This window comes from Fundulus heteroclitus, chromosome 24, assembly GCF_011125445.2.
Source record: "Fundulus heteroclitus isolate FHET01 chromosome 24, MU-UCD_Fhet_4.1, whole genome shotgun sequence".
In the NCBI taxonomy this organism is placed as follows: domain Eukaryota; kingdom Metazoa; phylum Chordata; class Actinopteri; order Cyprinodontiformes; family Fundulidae; genus Fundulus; species Fundulus heteroclitus.
In genome coordinates, this window is record NC_046384.1 from 14,224,850 (window position 1) to 14,248,573 (window position 23,724).

Genomic DNA, 23,724 nt, shown 5'->3' on the forward strand with positions numbered 1-23,724 from the left:
TCAGCTTTATTTATGAAATGTTTAGCTGCTGAGTTCCTGGGGGTAATAAAATTGCTGAAAATAATAAATGCAGCTTTACTTATTTAGCTCTTGTCCCACTATTGGCACTAGATTGGCAAAAATATATTTGTGCTGTCTGCAAACAGAACGAAATATAGAAGTTTAGAAGCTTTTCAAATATTGTTAACACAAAATAAATAACAGTCCCAGCATTGAACCACAGGGAAGCTTTTAAACTGTAAAAACTGTAAAATGAGTTGTTTAATCCAGCCTGTTGAAATCTTTTGTCCAAAAAAAAAAATTTCAAGGAAGACTCCTCTGGTGATTTTTTTTATTTTTTATATCTAAGAATACGTCTTCACAATTTCTTATTTGTTATCTATAGCAGCTGGGATTCTTTTTAGAAACATTAGTTATTCTTCATGTTACAAATATGTGCTGCTCTTCACAAATTGTCTTGCTCTTTGTAATTAAATCCTTATGGAAAATAAATATTAATAAATAAAAATCGCAAAAATTTAGAAGACAGTGACAACAGAGAAAATATCCTGCTGTTACATGGTATTTTAGCAGATGTCATATTATCAGGAAATGCATCTGTCTGAAGAAACAGGTTAGATCTGTGAAATAGGTCCTACACATTTAACTAAATATACATAGCCACGTTATTCCAAGTTGTTGATTATTTTTCCTTTGGCTAAAATGAGAAGGTCTATCATTTTTTTTTTTTTTTTATAGTTTTAAACTGGAATATGTAGCATAGTAGAAATATACTGTTTAAAAAGTGGAAAAACTGAAGTTCAGGGCGTGAGCAAGATGTCGTCGACGTGGTGGCAACAGTGACACCTGGCGTCCGGAAGTGGAACTGCAGTCCGGTCTTTATTCCACACGGAACGTTTGTTTCGGCTCCACGGCGGACAGAAATGCGCGGTGCACACGGCTAATGCATGGCGTCCTTCAACCATAGCCGTCTCTAGCTAAAAGTTTATGTGTCTACTGCTCTGTAGTTAGTTTTAAGCTATTTTCATCCTATTATTTGTATTGATATCCGTAATTATGGCGACAAGGACCGCGTGTCGAGTTTTCCAGAGACGTAAGTAGCTGCTAGCATGAGAGCATGTAGCAGGAGAGCGCGAGGACGTTAGCTTTACGCGTTTGATAACGACAGCAGGTGAATGCAGAAGGATTATAGAAAGGTTGCCCACGGTCACAGAGGAAACACATTAGTGACACTAGTTTGTCCACATATTACACCTAAACAAAGCTCTTTCTGGGAATGGACGTCCAAGAAGATTCAGCAGACAGTCAAACCTTAGAGAAACATTAAAACAGAGAAACATTAAAAGAAGCAGTCCGAGCTCATGACAGTGACTGAAGAAAGATGTAAAATTATGTCTTGTTGTGAGTTTCATGCATGACGAATGTGACCAGCAATACCAAGGCTGATTAAACATGGTGACACCGGGTTTGTTCTCCTGAAGAACAACATAAACAAAATGCTGATGTGTGCAGCCCTTCCCAGCCAGGAGAAATCATTTTCTGTCCCAAAATATTCTGGCAGCATGTCATAGTTTTGCCTCTAAATGAATCACAAGTAGCAAGAAAATGATATATATATATATATATATATATATATATATATATATATATATATATATATATTCTCGCACGGTTCCTGTCTGGCTGTGTAGCATTAAGAATTGCTGTCTTTATGCCAAAAAGAGCCCAATAGGTTTTACTTTCACAAGTGGAGCATTACTGCTTTCGCCATAGTGCTCCGCTTGATATATATATATATATATATATATATATATATATATATATATATATATATATATATATATGCAAATAGCTTTATTAGATTTTATTCTGGGACTTTCATGATGTTCAGTGGACACAAAAACAGGAAGGTTGAAGAGAAAAATAGAGAAAAAGATGAGACGAAATGTTAAAAGGGAGAAAAGGTGAAAGAGGAGAGAAAAGGGAGAGAGAACAATAAAACATCATCTGAGTCCAAAGAAAAAGAAAAAGAAAACCAACTGATAAAGTATTACAGGTACAAACAACCAAGACCTTGATGCTGTCACTGAAGAATACATAGTGTTATTTAATACTAGATGTATAAAGTGAAAGCTAAAGCTAACTATAGAGGTTGTCTGTATAGAAGTGACCTGGATCCAAGCACCTGTAGGTGTTTGTGAGAGTGCATTTGTGTATGTCAGGTTTATCCATAAGAAAAATCCATAAAGTGAGAAGCTCAGTAGTGGTTGTGAGGAAACCATATTAAAGAAAAAACTGGAGCTTATTATGAAGAAAGTTGTTGAGCAGTTCCCCCAGTTAAAGCCCAGAAATGTAGAGCTGGGGAGTAACAAAAATAAATGGCTGCAATGAACTGAAGCAAGGCTGGAAAGACGAGCCGTCTAATTTAAAATAATATCTTATTTCTTAGATTGAATTGATGGGATCTTGTGCTTCTTCATCTTCTTCCCGTTTAAATCCTCTCCTGGTCCACTCTCAGGCTTTGCCTCCGCTGCAGCAGCTCTGCGTCCGTCGCCCGCGGAGGTGCGCGGCCAGCGTAACGCCGTCTTCTCCAGGGAGCAGGCCAGGCAGAGAGCTCTGTACCCCCGCGTCGAGAAGATCGAGGTGACCGTGCGGGGGCCGGGACTGGACGGCACGCTCCTGATCATGAACAGAGGGATGTCCACGCCGCTGAGCTGTGCCCGGCGTAAGTACGACGGGAGGCCCGCACTCTGAAGCTAAACGTAACTTTAAACTCTCTGAAACGACTTTGTTCTCTCAGATCTGACCGAGCATCACGTCAACAACTCCGCTCTGGCGATCGTTGACGGAGAACCGTGGCCCCTCCACCGGCCCCTCACCCACTCCTGCACCCTCACTCTGCTCACGTTCAAAGACAGCGACCCAACTCTCGTCAACCAGGTACAGCAGAACCATCAATTTCTTTGGAACGGGGGTTTGTTTAGAAACGTTTTTGGCATTTATTTTTCCTTCTGCCCCTCAGGCCTACTGGCGTTCCTGCGCTGCCCTGCTTGGACAGGTTCTGGAGACGGCGTTTAAGGATGATTACGCCGTGGAGCTGCTCAGCACGCCGGAAGTGCCAGGTAGAGAGGAACGCTTTCCCACGTCTTAACCCTCTCTGTAGTTTCAGAGCAGAGGACTTTAAGAAATGTCTGCTGGCTATCCCGGTAGCCCAAAAAGGACCTGAACTGGAGCAAAGCTGAATGATAACTCGGAACAGTCTGAACAATAGGGCCTAAAAAAAACCCTGATTAGTTCACAATACATAATTTATGATTTAAATTGATTTTTTTTCTTCTTCTTCTTAAAAAACTGTTAGGAACAGTGAAATTATTCAAACAAACTTTTCTATTTGACACAAAAAATTAACAAACCAAGATGAATTTCACTATTGAGCTTCAAATGCAAACCTAAAATAAGGCAAAATAAGTAAAAGGTTCCTGTGGAACAAAAATGAGGGTCCCTATGGTGATTAATAGAGCAATAACTTGCCTTTTCACAAAACTCAAACAGAAGCTGCCCGTGCCTGTGAGACGTCGCTGAGGGAAAAGGTTGACCCAGGCAGCTCTAGCAGTGAGACAATAACGGTAGACAGATTTTAAGTGAAGCTGCTAAATTACCAAAAACCCGGAAAAAGTCACTAGACTTGTTTCTAGTCCCTTTTTTAGTAAAAGTTACTATAGGGGTCTGAAAAGTCCCCAAATATGAATCTCTAAGTGGGAAACACTGGACTGTCGCCTAGTTTTCCTTCTTTACGGAGAGCAGCGCAGCAGCAGCTTCATGTACTAGACAGTAGCTGGAGGAGATGGTTTTTCAAAAGTACATTTTTACATTTCACAATGTTTAAATTAATTTTAAACTCTGAATATTATTACTATAAGTGCACAAATATACAGTAGCTATGCTCTATCGTATGCTTTACATCGTTTTAACATATTTTTTAACTGATTCTGAAGGTGTGGTGACTTTTGTTTTGGTGGGCGGTGTGCCACGATCAAAAAGATGTAGCGGAAACCCCTCTCTTTAGAGTATATTTTTCTAAACATGTATTCAACATTGCAAGCTTTTACCAAAACAATTTCCCCTTTCAGGACTTTATTATCCTGCAAAGTTACTTTATTCTGGAATCCACTGCAATTCACTGAAATTCTTAAGCTGTATGCAGATGAAATTTCCTTCTGTACGCACTCTGTGCATACAAAATGACAATAAAGTTTGTCTAAGTCTAAGTAATGTAAAACTAGGAATCATCACATAAAGTGGTCTTAGAATAACACTTGTTTTATGTCCTCTTTTCACACAAAAAAAACATAAATGTCGACTTTCTAGAGGAAACTGAACAATGTAATCATGAAATGTTTTTTTTTGTCCCTCAGGAAGATTCATTAGGAGGTCATTAACATCAAAGATCCTCACAAAGGCTGCAGAAGGGCTGCAGATCATTTTAGATTCACAGACTTTAACGCTGCTGTTCAGAGTAAATCGTTTTGAATTAGGGCAAATGTAACGTGGGATCAATCTTCTGTCTTTGTTACTTTATTATTTATCATTTTTCATGCTTTTCATTTGTTCACAGAAGTTTACTGTAGCTTTGGTGACAAAGTGCACGTCAAATAAAGCTTTGCTACTTTTTGTCTGCAATAATAATAATTAAAAAAAAAGTTAGCTTTGCAAAGTTTTCCCAGTACACCTGCAGATTAAGTAACATTTTTGAACTGCTGGGAGACTGGAGAGATGTCCATCTTTTTGGGCAAAAATTACTTATATATAATAATAACATGTTTCAGGAATTTTTATTTTTAATATGTAGATATTAAGATTACAATAATTATGGTTTTACGCTGTCCTTTCACTGTAAAGTCTTGCCATGGATAGCTTGATGGCAGCATGAAAACATCTACTGCATTCTGCAGTATTACAAGTTACTAATGCAAATTTTAAGTTGGGTATAAGTTTTAATTTGGGCTTTATCGTCGATTTGTCCGTGGTTACATTAAAATAACTTGACTGACACAATTCACTATTCGTTTGGACTTTTTCCCCGTTTTTTTTTTTTTTTGCCTTAGTGTTGGTAAATAAGGCAAAAATGCCTTTTTTAACGCTGTGAGCTTCACCATCACGGCCATTAGAGCGACTAGGGTACACTGGATGATTTGATTGAATTTGACTTTGGAAAGTGCCTTGAGATGACATGTAGCGCTATATAAATAAAACTGAATTTAATTGAACTTCCGTGTGGGCAGAGTGACGTTACAGTTGTCACGTCAATGGGGCAGTTCTCAAATGACGTTACATTTTGCCCCGAGACAGCTGGTTTCTCCACTGGTCGTACAAGCAGAGTGCAAATTACTTTTGCAACAACCGCAATACTAATTATTTTGGAAGATGACGACGTCCCAGAAGCTTCATTTCCACCTTATTCAATGGAGAAACCCAGCATAGAACAGCTGAAATGTAGAGGCCTCAAAATGAGCGGAAAGAAAGCTGTATTAGTAGAAAGGTGGGAGAGGCTCTCCTCTCTCGCAACGGATCGAACCTGAGGAAGAAACCCTCTGAATCCGCAGAGAATTACAGCTAATACTAAGAAAAAATATACATGCATTATTACAGGCCTATGTTTTAATGTGTTATAGAGCTGCTTTCAGATCTGGGCATCCAAATGTTGGCTCCTTACCACCGTGGAAATGTAGAGAGCACATCTGTTTTGTTGCTGCCATATTATTGTCTGTTGAGGCGATATTTAGGACAGATCTGTTCACTATTTGACTCAAACAAGTAAACTATTCAAGCGTTATCACTCTGCTTGTACGAATTCAAGATGGCCGCCCAGCATGCGTCTAAATTTAGTAATCTAACGTCATTTGAGGAACAGTCTATTGCTTGACTCTTGAATCATCAGGATAGTTGATTAACTCTACTGCGCCATCAAGTGGACAATAAATTTATAATAGGCAGAGCGATTATTTAACGTGAATCAGTGTTTGAAGCTTCAATATTAATAAATGAATGCCGTGTGTAATGCCAATAAACTAATTCTGGTCATGATCTTAATCCCTCTCTATGATAAAACTGCTTAAACTGAAAGGGAAAACGCAAACTACTTTGTAGTTGTGCTTATAATTAATAGTTTTGAATTTCCCCATTATGGGAGAATTAAGGTAATTAATTATCTTAACTTCTGATAATGAGAACTTTTATTTAATCAGGTAAAGCCTCTTCAAGGTCTAATGAAATCTCTTCTACACTGCAAAAACAGAACTTAAAATAAGTAAAAAGTTCCTAAAATGAGTGTATTTGTCCTTGATTTGAGCAGGTAAATAAGATGACTTGCCAATGGAATAAGATTTTTGCACTTAAAATAGGAACAACTCATCTCCATCATCTTATTTCAAGTGCAGGATATCTTAATATCCTATTTTAGGGGGTCAAAATACTCATTCCATTGGCAGATAATATTATTTACCTGCTCAAATCTAGGACAAAAACACTAATTTTAAGAACATTTTACTTATTTTTGATCCGTTTTTGCAGTGTACAAGCTAAAAAAAGTACTTTAAATCCCTTTTGAGGCGTCAAACAAGCCTCGACTGACACTCCGCAGCATCGGCTCATTGGACACACCACTGCTGTGCACTACGTTTAAAATAGGCCAACATTTCTGTATTAAAACCCTTTTTCGTGGCTCGTTGCTGCATTAAAACACCAGTTTCTGTTTTGTGACTTCCCGCAGTGACTTCAGGCGCGTTCTGCTGCGACGTCGTCCTCGACCCTCGGCTGGACTCGTGGACACCCTCTGAGGTAATGCAGATGAAAACTGCACCGACCTGAACATAAAACATGTTGGTTTCTGGGAAAGATGGCGGTGACCGGTGCGGTTCGGGATGTGCGTGGATTTTTACCTTTGCTCTCCCGTGCATCAAAGCGCCTCGTCTCTTCTCAGGAGTCTCTGCGCTCGCTGACCAGAGGGGCCCAGCAGCTGATCCATCAGAACCTGGCCTGGGAGCCTCTGGAGGTGACGCCCTCTGTGGCGCTGGAGGTTTTCTCACATAGCAGGTAAAGTTTTATCTGATCTTTTTTAGTATTTACCTCATAAAAAGGGAAAAAAGCACAACCTTCTTTCTGTCTCTCAGGTGTAAACAGGAGGAAGTGGAACAGAAAGCAGCACACAGTCCTAAAGGCACCGTTATGCTCTACAGGTGAAATTATGTTATTATTATCATTATTGTGATTATTACTATCGGTGCCAACCCTCTGTATTTTGTTTTTAGATGCGGTGAGCATGTGCTGCTGAGTGGGGGCCCCCTGGTGGCCAGAACAGGCCTGTGCTCCCAGTATGAGGTGACAGCCGTCCACAGCCTTGGCCAGGGCCCCTGGGGCCACCACCGCAGAGCTCAGGGCCTCTCCCTTCCTCTGCAGCTACAGGTAGGGGATGAGCCATACGACCACGCTAATTTCTGCCACTTTTAGGCTCTTAAATGCAACACATGCGCTTAATTTTTGCTTTTTTTTTATCAGTTTACTGGAAAATGATTAGATATGACTAGTTTAAAGACACATAATCCTATTTAACTTAAATTCTATTTATTTCTGGTACATTTTAGTCTAGTGTTTAGTTCTAATAAGTTTTTTTATTTATTTAAAGATGTTGTTGATTCAGAAATGTAACTTTTATTGACTTTTAAGATATTGTCCTGGTATGCAGGGTGTGAAAACTCCCCACTTCAACCAGGAGGGGGCGGTGTGCACATGCCATGTTTAATCCCTTAGAAGCGTCTATTAAATTAATGCATTAGAGATAAGATGAAGGACAATTAAAGGAGAAGCAGAGCTCCACTTAACCCAACTGGATTAGAAAATAAATGTATTCCAGACTTAATTTCTCAATATGATCTCAAAGTAATGTTTCCATCCATCCTTCGATCTGCCCCTCTTTCCTTCAGCTGTTACTTCCTCTCCTGGTGATTGGAGATTAGGGTGCTTGCTTCCTGGAGAGCTTGCAAGGTTCTGGGTTCAAATCCTACAGACTGCCACTCTGGGTCCCTGAGCAAGACATTTAGCCCCAATTTGCTCCCCAGGCGCCGCCCTCTGCTCCCTAAGGGACGAGTTAAATGCAGAGGAAGCATTTCGTTGGAATGTACGCTGCAATGAAAAATAAAGATAATTATAATGAAAGTAAATCTTCCATCACTCCTTTCTACTTCTTCTCTTCACTACCCCCCCCCCCCCCGCCAGCATCCATCATATCTTCCATACATCTGTATACGTCCTTCCTTCCCTAGCTCCATACTTCCTTATTTGTCCATCCTTTGTTCCCTACATCATTCACACATTAGTTGCTTCTTCCAGCTAGCATCCTTCGTCCCTACATCCGTCTATCTTTTTCCTTCCCTAGTTCGTTCCTTTCTCTACTAGTTCTTTTACTACTTCCTTGCCTAGTTCCTCCCTTAGTTCCCTCCTTCCCTAGTTCCTTCCATCCTTCCTTATTTGTCAATCCTTTGTTCCCTGTATCATTCACACATTAGTTGCTTCGTCCAGCCAGCATCCGTTCTTTCCTACATCCGTCTATCTCTTTCCTTCCCTAGTTCCTTCCTTCCTTCTCTAGTTCATCCCCTAGTTCCTTCCCTAGTTCCTCCCTTAGTTCCCCCCTTCCGTAGTTCCTTCCATGCTTCCTTATTTGTCCATCCTTTGTTCCCTGTATCATTCACATATTAGTTGCTTCTGTCAGCCAGCATCCGTTCTTCCCTACATCTGTCTTTCTCTTTCCTTCCCTAGTTCATTCCTTCCTCTACTAGTTCCTTTACTACTTCTTTCCCTAGTTCCTCCCTTAGTTCCCTCCTTCCCTAGTTCCTTCCATGCTTCCTTATTTGTCCATCCTTTATTCCCTGTATCATTTATACATTAGTTACTTCTGTCAGCCAGCATCCGATCTTCCCTACATCTAACTTTCTCTTTCCTTCCCTAGTTCCTTCCTTCCTTCTCTAGTTTATCCCCTAGTTCCTTCCCTAGTTCCTCCCTTAGTTCCCTTCTTCCGTAGTTCCTTCCATGCTTCCTTATTTGTCTATCCTTTGTTCTCTGTATCATTCACACATTAGTTGCTTCTTCCAGCCAGCATCCGTTCTTTCCTACATCTGTCTTTCTCTTTCCTTCCCTAGTTTGTTCCTTCCTCTACTAGTTCCTTTACTACTTCCTTGCCTAGTTCCTCCCTTAGTTCCCTCCTTCCGTAGTTTCTTCCATCCTTCCTTATTTGTTCATCCTTTGTTCCCTACATCGTCCACACATTAGTTACTTCTGTCAGCCAGCATCCGATCTTCCCTACATCTAACTTTCTCTTTCCTTCCCTAGTTCCTTCCTTCCTTCTCTAGTTCATCCCCTAGTTCCTTCCCTAGTCCCTTCCTTAGTTCCTTCCTTCCGTAGTTCCTTCCATGCTTCCTTATTTGTCCATCCTTTGTTCCCTGTATCATTCACACATTAGTTGCTTCTTCCAGCCAGCATCCGTTCTTCCCTACATCCGTCTATCTTTTTCCTTCCCTAGTTCCTTCCTCTACTAGTTCCTTTACTACTTCCTTGCCTAGTTCCTCCCTTAGTTCCCTCCTTCCCTAGTTCCTCCCTTAGTTCCCTCCTTCCCTAGTTCCTCCCTTAGTTCCCTCCTTCCCTGGTTCCTTCCATGCTTCCTTATTTGTCCATCCTTTATTCCCTGTATCATTTATACATTAGTTGCTTTTGTCAGCCAGCATCCATTCTTCCATAAATCTCCTTCCCTTTCCTTCCCTAGTTCCTTCCTTCCTTCCCTAGTTCCTCCCTTAGTTCCCTCCTTCCGTAGTTCCTTCCATGCTTCCTTATTTGTCCATCCTTTGTTCCCTGTATCATTCACACATTAGTTGCTTCTGTCAGCCAGCATCCGATCTTCCCTACATCTAACTTTCTCTTTCCTTCCCTAGTTCCTTCCTTCCTTTTCTAGTTCATCCCCTAGTTCCTTCCTTCCTTCTCTAGTTCATCCCCTAGTTCCTTTCATCCTTCCTTATTTGTTCATTCTTTGTTCCCTGTATCATTCACACATTAGTTGCTTCTTCCAGCCAGCATCCGTTCTTTCCTACATCTGTCTTTCTCTTTCCTTCCCTAGTTTGTTCCTTCCTCTACTAGTTCCTTTACTACTTCCTTCCCTATTTCCTCCCTTAGTTCCCTCCCTTCCGTAGTTCCTTTCATCCTTCCTTATTTGTCCGTCCTTTGTTCCCTGTATCATTCACACAGTAGTTGCTTCTGTCAGCCAGCATCCGATCTTCCCTACATCTAACTTTCTCTTTCCTTCCCCAGTTCCTTCCTTCCTTCTCTAGTTCATCCCCTAGTTCCTTCCCTAGTCCCTCCCTTAGTTCCCTCCTTCCGTAGTTCCTTCCATACTTCCTTATTTGTCCATCTTTTGTTTCCTGTATCATTCACACATTAGTTGCTTCTTCCAGCCAGCATCTGTTCTTCCCTACATCCGTCTATCTTTTTCCTTCCCTAGTTCCTTCCTCTACTAGTTCCTTTACTACTTCCTTGCCTAGTTCCTCCCTTAGTTCCCTCCTTCCCTAGTTCCTTCCATGCTTCCTTATTTGTTCATCCTTTATTCCCTGTATCATTTATATATTAGTTGCTTTTGTCAGCCAGCATCCATTCTTCCATAAATCTCCTTCCCTTTCCTTCCCTAGTTCCTTCCTTCCTTTCCTAGTTCCTCCCTTCCTTCCGTAGTTCCTTCCATGCTTCCTTATTTGTCCATCCTTTATGCCCTGTATCATTCATACATTAGTTGCTTCTGTCAGCCAGCATCCGTTCTTCCCTACATCCGTCTATCCCTTTCCTTCCCTAGTTTGTTTCTTCCTCTACTAGTTCCTTTACTACTTCCTTCCCTAGGTCCTTCCTTAGTTCCTTCCTTTCGTAGTTCCTTCCATCCTTCCTTATTTGTCCATCCTTTGTTCCCTGTATCATTCACACATTAGTTGCTTCTTACAGCTAGCAGCCGTTCTTTCCTGCATCTGTCTTTCCCTTTCCTTCCCTAGTTTGTTCCTTCCTCTATTAGTTCCTTTGCTACTTCCTTCCCTAGTTCCTTCCTTAGTTCCTTTCGTAGTTCCTTCCATCCTTCCTTATTTGTCCATCCTTTGTTCCCTGTATCATTCACACATTAGTTGCTTCTGTCAGCCAGCATCCGTTCTTCCCTACATCTAACTTTCTCTTTCCTTCCCTAGTTTGTTCCTTCCTCTACTAGTTCCTTTACTACTTCCTTTCCTAGTTCCTGCCTTAGTTCCCTCCTTCCGTAGTTCCTTCCATCCTTCCTTATTTGTCCATCCTTTGTTCCCTGTATCATCCACACATTAGTTGCTTCTGTTAGCCAGCATCCGTTCTTCCCTACATCTGTCTTTCTCTTTCCTTCCCTAGTTTGTTTCTTCCTCTACCAGTTCCTTTACTACTTCCTTTCCTAGTTCCTGCCTTAGTTCCCTCCTTCCGTAGTTCCTTCCATGCTTCCTTATTTGTCCATCCTTTATTCCCTGTATCATTTATACATTAGCTGCTTTTGTCAGCCAGCATCCATTCTTCCATAAATCTCCTTCCCTAGTTCCTTCCTTCCTTTCCTAGTTCCTCCCTTAGTTCCCTCCTTCCGTAGTTCCTTCCATGCTTCCTTATTTGTCCATCCTTTGTTCCCTGTATCATTCACACATTAGTTGCTTCTTCCAGCCAGCATCCGATCTTCCCTACATCTAACTTTCTCTTTCCTTCCCTAGTTCCTCCCTTAGTTCCTTCCTTCCCTAGTTCCTTCCTTCCTTCTCTAGTTCATCCCCTAGTTCCTTCCCTAGTTACTCCCTTAGTTCCCTCCTTCCGTAGTTCCTTCCATGCTTCCTTATTTGTCCATCCTTTGTTCCCTGTATCATTCACACATTAGTTGCTTCTGTTAGCCAGCATCCGTTCTTCCCTACATCTGTCTTTCTCTTTCCTTCCCTAGTTTGTTTCTTCCTCTACCAGTTCCTTTACTACTTCCTTTCCTAGTTCCTGCCTTAGTTGCCTCCTTCCGTAGTTCCTTCCATGCTTCCTTATTTGTCCATCCTTTATTCCCTGTATCATTTATACATTAGCTGCTTTTGTCAGCCAGCATCCATTCTTCCATAAATCTCCTTCCCTAGTTCCTTCCTTCCTTTCCTAGTTCCTCCCTTAGTTCCTTCCTTCCCTAGTTCCTTCCTTCCTTCTCTAGTTCATCCCCTAGTTCCTTTCCTAGTTCCTCCCTTAGTTCCCTCCTTCCGTAGTTCCTTCCATGCTTCCTTATTTGTCCATTCTTTGTTCCCTGTATCATTCACACATTAGTTGCTTCTTCCAGCCAGCATCCGATCTTCCCTACATCTAACTTTCTCTTTCCTTCCCTAGTTCCTCCCTTAGTTCCTCCCTTCCCTAGTTCCTTCCTTCCTTCTCTAGTTCATCCCCTAGTTCCTTCCCTAGTTCCTCCCTTAGTTCCCTCCTTCCGTAGTTCCTTCCATGCTTCCTTTTGTCCATCCTTTGTTCCCTGTATCATTCACACATTAGTTGCTTCTTCCAGCCAGCATCCGTTCTTCCCTACATCCGTCTTTCTCTTTCCTTCCCTAGTTCCTTCCTTCCTTCTCTAGTTTATCCCCTAGTTCTTTCCATCCTTCCTTATTTGTTCATCATTTGTCTCCTAAATCATTCACACATTAGTTGCTTCTTTCAGCCAGCATCCGTTTTTCCATACGCCCATCTTTCTCTCTTTCCTTCCTTAGGTCCTTCCCTCCTTTCGTAGTTTCTCCCCTAGTTTCCTTCCTAGTTGCTTATTTGTCCATCCTTTGTTCCCTACATTGTTCACGCATTAGTTGCTCCACCCTTTCTTTCTAGTCTGTCTTCATCACCCCTCCCTCCGTCTGTCTATCTTCCGTTCCTCCTCTCATCCGTCTGTCCTTTCATCCTCATGTGTAGTTTTTTACAGATTCCATCTTTAAAGCCTGACTTCTGCTTTTAGCACATTTGGTTGCATTTAGCCGGTTTTAAAACCGTACAGCTTGCAGTTGCAGGAATGTGCGCCTTGTGTTTTTGAACACGTGCCTGCATGTCACGTTTGCTCCTCCTTTCTGCAGGCTCATCACACGATCTGGAGGAAGCTGAGGCAACGGGCAGAGAAGCCGGTAAGGACAATAAACACGTCGGGGTTTTTTCCACCTCCGACAGCCGCAGCATCAAAGCTGAGGTGCTGAAGCCAGCTGACAGGAGCCTCTCGGTGTTTTAGAGGTTGTTGGACGCGTGTCCGCGCTGCAGGCCCGTCCACACTGCCTCCTGGCTGCAGCCGTCGCCTCAGATGTTGAGACGCAGCCAGAGGTTAGGATTTACCGCCGCTGTTTTTATGGCGTTCGCTGTTCTGCTGGCAGAAGCAGGGCAGATGCATCGTGGGCCGTAATCTTTAGCAAACAGCAGGTCCCTTCCTGCTGGTGCAGGACCCAGTGAGCATAACATCAAAAACACAGACATTAGCCGCAGATCCAAGGGAAAAAAACTAAGTATTTTTAAACCTCTCCCAAGTTGGGCGCTGCAAATGGGCGGAGATTTGGACTGATTCAGAGAACAATCTGCTGCGTTTGCAGGCAGCCGGGAGAAGGATCAAACATTTTGTCATCTGATTTCAGCGTTTTTCACGTCTGGATAACAAGAGAAAATATTGGTATTTTTAGCTAATTTCCTGCTCCACTGTCTTGAATATTATGTCCTTACTTCCATACTTCATTTCTTTATTTCCTTGTGTCCTTCCTCCCTTCTACACTCGTCTCCTTCCCTCCCTCCCTTTGGTCCTTCTCTCCTTCATTCTGTGCTTTTATTCATTTTTTTTCTTCCTTTCCTACCTTGTGTCCTTTGGTCTTCTCTTTCCTGTTTCTCTTTTCTTTCCTACTTAACATCCTTCCTTCCTAGTCTCCTTCCTTCCCTCTTTTTGTCCTTCTTTCCTTGTGTTCTTTCTTTAGAATATTTTCTCCTTTTTTGTCCTTTATTTCCTTTCTTTCCACCTTTTCTCTTACCTTTCTTACCTTGTGTCCTTTTCTCCTTCATTCCATGCATGTTTCCTTCCTTGTGTCCTTTGGTCCTGTCCTTCCTTCCTCCCTTCTACACTCGTCTCCTTCCCTCCCTCCCTTTGGTCCTTCTCTCATTCATTCTGTGCTTTTATTAATTTTCTTTCTTCCTTTCCTACCTTGTGTCCTTTGGTCTTCTCCTTCCTGTTTCTCTTTTCTTTCCTACTTAACATCCTTCCTTCCTAGTCTCCTTCCTTCCTTCTTTTTGTCCTTCTTTCCTTGTGTTCTTTCTTTAGAATATTTTCTCCTTTTTTGTCCTTCACTCCTTTCTTTCTACCTTTTCTCTTACCTCTCTTACCTTGTGTCCTTCTCTCCTTCATTCTATGCATCTTTCCTTCCTTCTGTCCTTTGGTCCTGTCCTTCCTCCCTTCTACAATCGTCTCCTTTCCTCTCTCCCTTTGGTCCTTCTCTTCTTCATTCTGTGCCTTTATTTTTTTTTTCTTCCTTTCCTACCTTGTGTCCTTTGGTCTTCTCCTTCCTGTTTCTCTTTTCTTTCCTACTTAACTTCCTTCCTTCCTAGTCTCCTTCCTTCCCTCTTTTTGTCCTTCTTTCCTTGTGTTCTTTCTTTAAAATGTTTGCTCCTTTTTTGTCCTTCATTCCTTTCTTTCCACTTTTTCTCTTACCTCTCTTACCTCGTGTCCTTCTCTCCTTCATTCCTTCCTTGTGTCCTTTGGTCCCGTCCTTCCTATTTCCCTTGCCTTTCCTTCTTTCATCCTTCCTTTCTTGTCCCTTTCTTCCTTCATTTTGCTAATTTTTTCCTTCTTTGATTCCTTCCTTTCTCTTTCAACCTTGCACCCTTCTCTCATTCCTTATATGCAGTTTTTCTTCGTTTTGTCCTTGTGTCCTTCATTCCTTTTCTTCCTATTTCCCTTGTCGTTCCTTCTTTCCACCCCTCCTTTCTTCTCTCCTTACTTCCTTCATTGTTTCCTCCCCTTGTCTCCTTGCTTTCTTTTGCTCCTTTTTTCTTATTTCTACATTTCTTCCTGTCTTCCTCATTTCCTTCCTTGTGTCCTTTCCTCTGTCCTTACTGTTTGTTTTCCCAGGTTTTGTATTCAAAGCTTGCTCACCATAGACATATCAGATTTAAATTCATGGTAATTTTTAGTTTTTCCTATTTAAAAATGCAGAAAAGTGACAGAGTTGTTAATTTGGGTCTTAGTTTCACATGAAAAATGTGTCGGTCGCCTGCAGCAAGGTTCTGCAAATTTAAAGTAGGCTGAAAGTTGATTTACGGCGGAGCCATGTTGGCAGAATGTATTTAGCTGCAGCCTTTCTGGCATCAGTGATTGCGTCATTTAAAGGAGAAAAAAAAAAGATGTTCATTAATAGAAACACTTAACTTGGCAGCCGATGACACTGTGCGCTGTGTGGCCTACATTTTCCTGAAATAAGACTTTTCTGAGCCGTGGCGACCTGCTGCCGGATCGTTTGCACATCCCTGTTGTCTGCAGAGGCGAATATATGCAGCTCCCATTGTGTGTGTCACGTGTGCAGCGGGGGGACGGCGTCCTGCTTGTCCTTTGTGTCCCATATGGTGACAAAGCAGGTATGCCACCGATCAGCAGCCGAGTTAGAAACTTCTGTGAAGGGCAGATAATAAGGAGCTGTTACCAAATTATGTGTTTTTTTTAAAGCTTTTAATGGATTCAACCCTGCATAAAATCCAATGTAACTGGATAAGTAAATAGAGTCCATCTTTATATAATTTAATCTGAGAATAATGCACTCACTTTTCCCTGAGTGGAAAAAAAATTTTGGTTGGAAAGAGTAAAAGTGTCGTAGTTGGAGTAAAAACAAAATGCAGGTTCACAAAAATGTTTTGTTTTTTTTATTAAGAGAAAAATCGTATCCAAACTGACCCGGGGTCTCGTTTATAAAACATCATGTAGAATCCATACTAAAAGTGTACGTACGCCAAGGAGAAGAAAACGGCGTATGCCACACAAAATTCAGATTTATAAATCCAGGCGCACACAGATTCCCTGTATAGATGAAAACAACCCGATCATGTGACCACTAAACTTTTAACATTTTCTTTGTGATGCTTTTATTGTATATTATATGTTTTTTCTTATGTATTTGCCTGCCTAGGGACTACGGATGAAAACTAGCTTTGTAGCTTTAATCCGGCATATTTACATTTGTTTTTATACTGATGTTCATCAATGTGCTTTGTCCCTATTCAAATAAATAAATAAATAGACGCCAGCTGTACCTGAATGTTTGCGTACCTGGCACCGCCTCAGGTTCTGCCCTCTACACGCCCAGATTTCACCATAAACGATCGATGCAAAGCCCCTCATGGGTGTTAATGTGGATAAAAACGGGTCAGCTGATCGTTTTTTTCCGTCATGGTGAAATGGCAACCATGGAGAAAAAGAAATTTTCACATTAAAGGACATAAAATTAACTGCATTTTTTATCGCCCTATGAACGCCTCACACGCTTTGAGTTCAGATCGACAATCTGAGGAGGGAGGGCGACCAGGAGGAATGAACCACCCAGAAACTGGAGGTGTTGCCACTTTCCCCCTGTTGGTTATTGGAGAATGCAATGGTCAGAAAATCTTTGATTGATGAAATCGCGTTCTGCAGGTCCTCCAGCCGTGCAGCATTACGCACGAGTGTGTTTGACCGTTTACAGCGATTTAAAGTGATTGCTGCACACCTTGTCACAATTATCTGTTAATCTCACCCTGGTGATCATCAGGGAGAGGAATGTGATGGTAGAAAAACCCGTTTAAATGTTGTGCAGACTTTTAATCAAGATTTCAGACGGCTTAAGCATTCTTTTATTTATTTGAAGGGTGCAATGCAACCGTGAAGAACACGTTGTTTTTGATATAATGATGTTGATCTATGATTAAAGTCTGATATGGAGGGAAATAATAGAACGTTTGAGAGGAATCCTCGTGCAGTTTGGCTTTAAGTCACAACTTTACCATCTGGGTCCAAAATGAGCTGCCGAACTTTTGCGTGGAAAGTGACATGCAGAAGTCCCATTTTGTACGTACGCCAGCTTTATAAATGAGGCCCCTGCTGTTTTGTAAAAAATAAAAGCCATCTAAACCTGGTAACTGGGTGTGTGACCCTTGGCGGTCGCCTTTTTGACCCACTCAATTTCCAGAATTATCGTAATTCAGCCGAGGTCCAACCACGGCTTCTGAGTTACATTGTAGTCCAGACCTTAAATAGTTTATTTATTTTAGTTTAGTTTTTTTAAGCCATTTACAGGTGGACTTTGGTGTGGTCCATCACCCAAATACCTATGAGGTAATAAATGACAGTTTTTCTCAAGGTAACAAACTCAGGATATTATGCTTGTTACGGTGACAAATCAATATAGGAGTCAAATGGTTTGGAATGACTTTTTTCTCCTAATCTCAGATAATAACAAATTTTAAAGGCTGCATTTTGTATAATAATATAACACTTTGAATAATCCTGTAATATTCAATAGGTGAGAATATTATGGAAAAGTTTATTTCAGTAACTTTATTCACTATGGGAAACACATTATCTAGATTAACACAGACTGATGATGTTTTAAAGCCTTTATTTCTGTTAATAGATTCCCCCCCCCTCCCCACCTCTTAATAAAAACACACAAAAAGCAAAACAGGTTAGATTGTTATTTATCAAAAGCAAGTCACTGGCAAAATTCAAGCAAAATTCAATACAATTCCTCTTTTCTTTTTTACCTTTCATGAACTTAAGTGAACAGCCTCCCTCTCCTTTCCCCCTCCCCAACTCCATGGTCTTCTTTTAAGATTAAAGTATATCATAAGAAAGCAAATGAGAAACAAAGCGCATAAAAAAAAAGAATATATATATATATATATATATATATATATATATATATATATGCCTGTACATAAATTATTAACAAAGCAAATGTAAGGTGCCGGTGCTGAAACATTAAATGTAGTGGGTGGGTATCATGCTTACTTCTCAGTCATTAAAACAAAATAGTTGAGCATGAAGCGTCTTAAGGTGAAAAGGTATTAGGGGTGTACCGCTGGTGGCCCCGCAATTAGCAGCAATTTCCCACAAAACCACACAGTGAGGCTTTACAGTGAGACATCCTGTGCTGATAGTCTGTCTAGATAGTTAAGTAACGCTCTCCAATGCTTATAGATCCTGTCGGACGAACCTGTAAGTGAGAATTTGATCTTCTTCAGTATCAAAGACCTAAAACGCCATGTAGCCAGACCTTGATAGATGGTGGTTGAGGAGACTTTCTTAGTAAAAGTATTCTCTTACGAGCAATAAGGGAAGCAAAAGCAATAATGTTGTTTTGATTAGCAAGTACCTTAAGCCTGGTACGTCTGAAATTGTTTTAAAGAATGATTGCCAAAACTTTTGACAACTTGGGACATGCCCAGAACATACATGTGGGTAACATTGCAAGGGGTCTGCAAGCATCTACTACCTTTCTCATTGAATTTTTCCTTACTATAGTGCAACTTGTGAAAGACTTTAAATTGTATTAGTGAAAATCTGGCACAACTAGATGATGAGTTGACAGCAGCAATAGCCCCTTCCCAGTAACTCTCTGACTCCCAGTTCATCTTGATCTTATGTAAAGTGGATTCACTGGCTGATGACAGTAAATTATAGTAGTAGTACGACATGTGGCCCTTTGACAGGGATTTAGATCCATCCCAAAAAAAAAGTCAGATTTGTGTAGATTAAAGGTAGAAATTACTTAGTCGAAGTTTGCAAATATACCATCAATATACCAGTCTCCTAAACTATGTAGCCCCTTGTTTTCTGATGCGGAGAAACGTGGGTTGATCTTTGCCGTAATGTACAGGTGATTATTGCAAATGGGGGTTGCTAGGAAAAGTGTGAGCAATCCGAAGTGGCGTCTTATTTGTGTCCAGATTTTTAGTGTTACAACAACAACCGGATTATAAGTTAAGTTTGATGGGGAGAGCGGCAAGGCACTGCGCTTTAAAGCCAGCAGCAATGAGGAATAGGAGGCTGACTCATTCCGGCACCAGCTGGATTGAGGGGAAGTAAACCAAGATATTATCTCATGCATGTTGGCCGCCCAGTATTAACTAATTAAATTGGGTAAACCCAGTCCCCCCAGCCGATTTGTCCCTACATAACAATGTTCTTGAGCGTTTACAGGCCCAGATGAATTATGAAATAGTGCCGTTTAAAGCTGTGAGAAGGATTTGAGAAGGAAAACGGGTAAACATTGAAAAACATACAAGTATCTTGGTAACGCATTAATTTTTAAAATTTGGACAATGGTAATTCCATCTTTGTAAATCAGATTTGACTGTCGTTGTTAATGAAGTGAGATTTTGCGCCTGCATTGTTCACAAGGAACGTGTAATTGTAAAGCTGAGGTATTTAAGACCTGTGTTGGCTACATTGAAGGGTATAGTTGATATAGCCAATAGCTAATTGGTTGATTGGGTAGTATTCACTTTTAGAAATGTTTATTTTATATCCAGATAGACAACCAAAATAATTTAATAATGTCAGGATACGTGGGATACTTGACAGACGGTCACTTATGCATAGCAGCAGATCATCTGCATATAATGAAACTTTTTTTTTTTAAGCCCCACCTTTCAATGCCCTTAAAACCTGCCTCCATTTTTTTTTAAAGTCGCTGACAGTGTTCTCAGTCATCAATGCAAATAGTAAAGGGCATAGCGGGCACCCCTGTCCTGTCGTTGATTGTCTGTACACATTGAAGCACAGGGAGTAGAGAAGAGTAGTGTGACCCATGAAATGAAGTCAGTATTAAAACTAAACTGTCTTAGGGAAAAGAGTAGATAAGCCCAGTCCACCATGTCGAAGGCCTTCTCAGCATCAAGAGAGATTATGACCTATGGGACATTAGCAGATGGAGAAAGAAAAACATCCAGAATATTTCTTATGTTGGAATATGAGTGCCTTCTCCTTATAAATCCTGTCTGGTCTTCTGAAATTATCGAAGGGATCTTCTTGTGAGTTAGGGGGGTAGAAGCTTTTTCATGTGGGAGCAGGGTGCCTTGTTTGAATGAATGGTTGAACTATTTGAGTAATAGCGGAGCTTACAGAGGGACCTGGGGATATACCACTATTCATTGGCTGTATAGGTTATTTAATTTGTGAGAGAGTGAGAACTACAAACAGGTAACCTGTTTGCTGTGTAGCAGCGCCCTGAGATGAATCGCCCCGTTTAATTCTCCATGTTTTCCAAGTAAATGACTCGGCGCCTGCACCAGTCCAGGAAGGATATTTCCAAAACAAACTGCTAAATAGGCTAAACGTTTTCGATTAACATGTGCTTTTTTTTAATCGCCATCCGAGGAATTTAGTCACATCTTTCTTGGCTCACATTTTATCATTTATCATGTGTCGTTTCCCCTCGTTCAATAACTCTTTTGATTGTAAGATCCTTTCGTATTCTCATTTTTATGGCATTATCAAGCACACATTAGTAATTACATTCTGTGTTTAGACGCTTAAATTAGTCTCCCTTTCAGCATTAACCTCCTCATATTGCTGCTCTCTGGGGAGCCGTAGACTTTGATCCCAGATATTTAAGTTATAACGAGAGGCAAGGCAGGATCATTATAGTCTTATTTTGAGTTTTTGACTTTTGGTTCTGTTTGGTATCTGGGAAAAGTTTAACTATCTCCAAAGCTGGGCTTTATCTCTAGTGTTTGGTGTGTTGGTATTGTGAAATTGCTGAGAGCTGCTGGATGTTTCTTTCACTCATCCTTTAAAGCTCTTAAAATTCAGATAATTTTGGGTAGAGTTTTGACTAAATTAGAAATGCAAACGCTTAAAATAACGTGTTTGCTTAATAATGTGTTTGCTGTTTTCTGTCTGTTCTGATAGTAATTATTGGTAAATTTAGACCAGAGGCTATTTTCTTGTTGCTATTACTCTGTTGGCATGTCTTGTCTTTCCCATGTTGAAGAGTAGCTAGAAGAGATGGACCTCTGTGTAGATTAGGCTTCTAAACGAGTATGAATAAGAAAAATTTGCTTTTACATTTATTTTATTTAAATCATCTGAGTTTCCAATAATTATGCAGCAGATATTATTTCTTATTCTTTTAGTTTTTTCCCCCCCTCACTGAATAAATGCACTCAAAGCTTGAGGCCCACTGTTCTTCTTTCGTCTGCCGCAGTCAAATGTGTCGTTTTTATGTCGGACAGTGCAGTTGTTTTTGCGTTTTTGAAGGACATCCACCTCTTGGACGTGCCTGGACCCAGAACACGGCAGAAACGGTTCAAAAAGAGCAGAAGGCGTGGGCGGACGTGTTTCGTGAGCCGGCTGCAGGCAGCAGGGAGGCACGTCCCCTGTCTGCCTCCAGCTGGCGCTCCAAACACTGCCGCCCACGCCGCAAAGGAGCATCACGACCCCACATCCATCGCTTCGGACATTTAGCCATTTCTACGTCGTTCTACCTTTAAATAAAAGATGTGGCTTTGTTTTGTTTTTTCTTCTGTGGCGTCTGCAGGTCGATGTGCCAGAACCTGAAAACGTGACTCCATCTTCTCCTCCCGACCCGGCTCAGCCTCCAACCAACCAGTAACCACCGTCCACACCGTTCAAACCCGCCACCGTGTATCACATTTGTTCAATAAATGCTAAAAACAAGCCACAAATCTCCTGCCCTTGTGTTTCTTCTGTAGCGTGAACTTGGGACACTTGCAGCTGATCAGGCTGTAAACACGTGACCAAAAATAGATAAAGTGACACATGTGCAGGCAGCCTGCTTTGCAACAAAGGCTGTGTGTCTGTACCAGCAGCTGTTGTGTGTATCAGTGGTCAAACAGGTGGCTGCTGACCCCCTGAGTGTGTCTGGCAAGACACCAGGCGGTGTCCTCTTACTTGTTTTCCTCAGGATTCCCATGGCAAAAAAGGACTCAACATTTCTCCCAGAGGCCGTCCGTCGTCGTCGTCGTCGGGAAATCCCGCTCACAACCAATCTGCATCCAAAGGAACCGTCTGCACTTATTCCACAGATCTCCGTCACAAATCTAGGCTGCAGCTGTTGCCGGCGCTCAGGCACCCGGATCCAAACTGCACACGCAGAGGAACGCACCCTGGGACATGTGCTGCGCCATGCAGCACCTGCACCAGCGAGGATGCTTGAACGTGTGCCCTGAATGCCTCGCTGCCGCGGTGCACGAGTGGCGTTCAGGGAACGTCTGCTGCTTGATTAGGATTATTGAACAATGTGCTCAACCAGATTAGACGCAATAATGTCAAAGCAGCAGCAGGATTTATGCTACATCTATCCTCGTTTTGTGTGCGTGTATAAAATGAGCAGCTAAGTGTGATGTAGTCATTTCTCCTTTAGGCTGGATAACCCATTTCCAAATCCACAGGATCTATAAAGCAGGTTTACAGGCTCGGACGGCGGCGTCTGCATCTGGACGGCCGCTACGGGTCGACACCACGCCGTCGAAGAGGGAGCTGTGTGACTAAAACGGAGAACAACGTAACATTTCTCTAGTTGTTAAAGCAAAGAGACACATTTTCTGTGTTTTGGCCTCTACTGTCCACCCTTTGCGTCCAAAACGTCACTAACGACGTAGTTTATGCATCAAACAAAACGATATTTAGACACATCTGTTAAGGTAAAATGGTGTTTTCAAGCTGAAGTCAATGCAACAGCTCTGTATAAGGAGTTATTGATCAAGTTCAGTAAATATAAAGTAAATATAAATACAAACGGGACAAAATGCAACAGAATTTCAACAAAAAAAAAAAGTATGTTTGCTTAAAAGAAATGTGAATATTTTGGTCACTAACTCGCCGTGTCCAGCCTGTATGAAATAATAAATTGCTCGTTATCGCGGCACAAGAAGTCAGCCCGGTTGTTAAAGTCGCATTACAAACACAGGCTTTAATGTCATTTATCTGAGGTTAGTTATGTGAGGGGGAAAAAAAGCATTCGTTTTAATTTTTGCTTTTAAAGGTGTGGCATGCATGCATGCATAACTGTTTGTAGCTGCCCACCTCAGCTGTAAGTACTCTGGGGGTGTCTCTACCTCCTTTTTTCACCTAGAAACCGGAGCTCTGTTCAGAAGAAGGCTCAACAGAGACGGTCCTTCCTCTGGCATCTCCAGATGTGCCGCCGCTGGTCATCCTCTACGCTGCCATCATCCAGTCTATCACCCATGGTTTGGGTCACTGAGGCTGATCTTCCCTCCGTGGAGGACTTGTGCTGGTCTAGGGTCAGGAAAGGGCAGCTAACGTCTCCCCCTGTCCCCACACATCCACACATTTCCTCCCAGGCTGACTCTTAACGGTCAGATTACCCAAATCGATACCCTGCGTATTTGCACAAATCCAGCCTCTTTGTAGAAACATGTACATCTACACATTTTCAAATCCATTTTATTAATGCTTAATGTCTTCATTAAGAGCAAAAGCGAAACCGGAATCAAATTTCTTGTATGAACCAACTTGCAGATCAAAGCTAATCCTAAATATTATTGTTCCCAATAGCCTAAACTCAGATTTAATGCCACACATTTCTCAGCTTTTTTAGACTCAGACTGGAGCATGATTATTTTTTCAAATAAATCAGTTTAGCCCTGATAGCCATCTCCCCTGTCCCTGCTGAAGAG

The 23,724-nt window shown here is 41.5% G+C and overlaps 1 protein-coding gene across 1 annotated transcript; it reads left to right on the top strand.

Annotated features, from left to right (window-relative positions):
• The first annotated feature begins 886 nt into the window (after positions 1-886).
• On the top strand, positions 887-21,744 carry mrpl39 (mitochondrial ribosomal protein L39). Its single transcript, XM_036128445.1, has 10 exons — positions 887-1,093; positions 2,519-2,725; positions 2,801-2,940; positions 3,023-3,122; positions 6,770-6,837; positions 6,980-7,092; positions 7,170-7,235; positions 7,308-7,461; positions 13,146-13,193; positions 21,603-21,744. Exons 1-10 carry the CDS (start codon positions 1,057-1,059, stop codon positions 21,675-21,677), a joined length of 1,008 nt encoding a protein of 335 aa, XP_035984338.1. The 5' UTR covers positions 887-1,056; the 3' UTR covers positions 21,678-21,744.
• Positions 21,745-23,724: the final 1,980 nt, after the last annotated feature.

Coding starts and splice junctions, on each gene's coding strand:
- mrpl39 (XM_036128445.1), top strand. CDS start 1,057: ATGGCGACAAGGACCGCGTGTCGAGTTTTCCAGAGAC. Junction 3,123..6,769: donor CAGCACGCCGGAAGTGCCAG/GTAGAGAGGAAC, acceptor GACTTCCCGCAG/TGACTTCAGGCGCGTTCTGC. Junction 13,194..21,602: donor GGCAACGGGCAGAGAAGCCG/GTAAGGACAATA, acceptor TGGCGTCTGCAG/GTCGATGTGCCAGAACCTGA.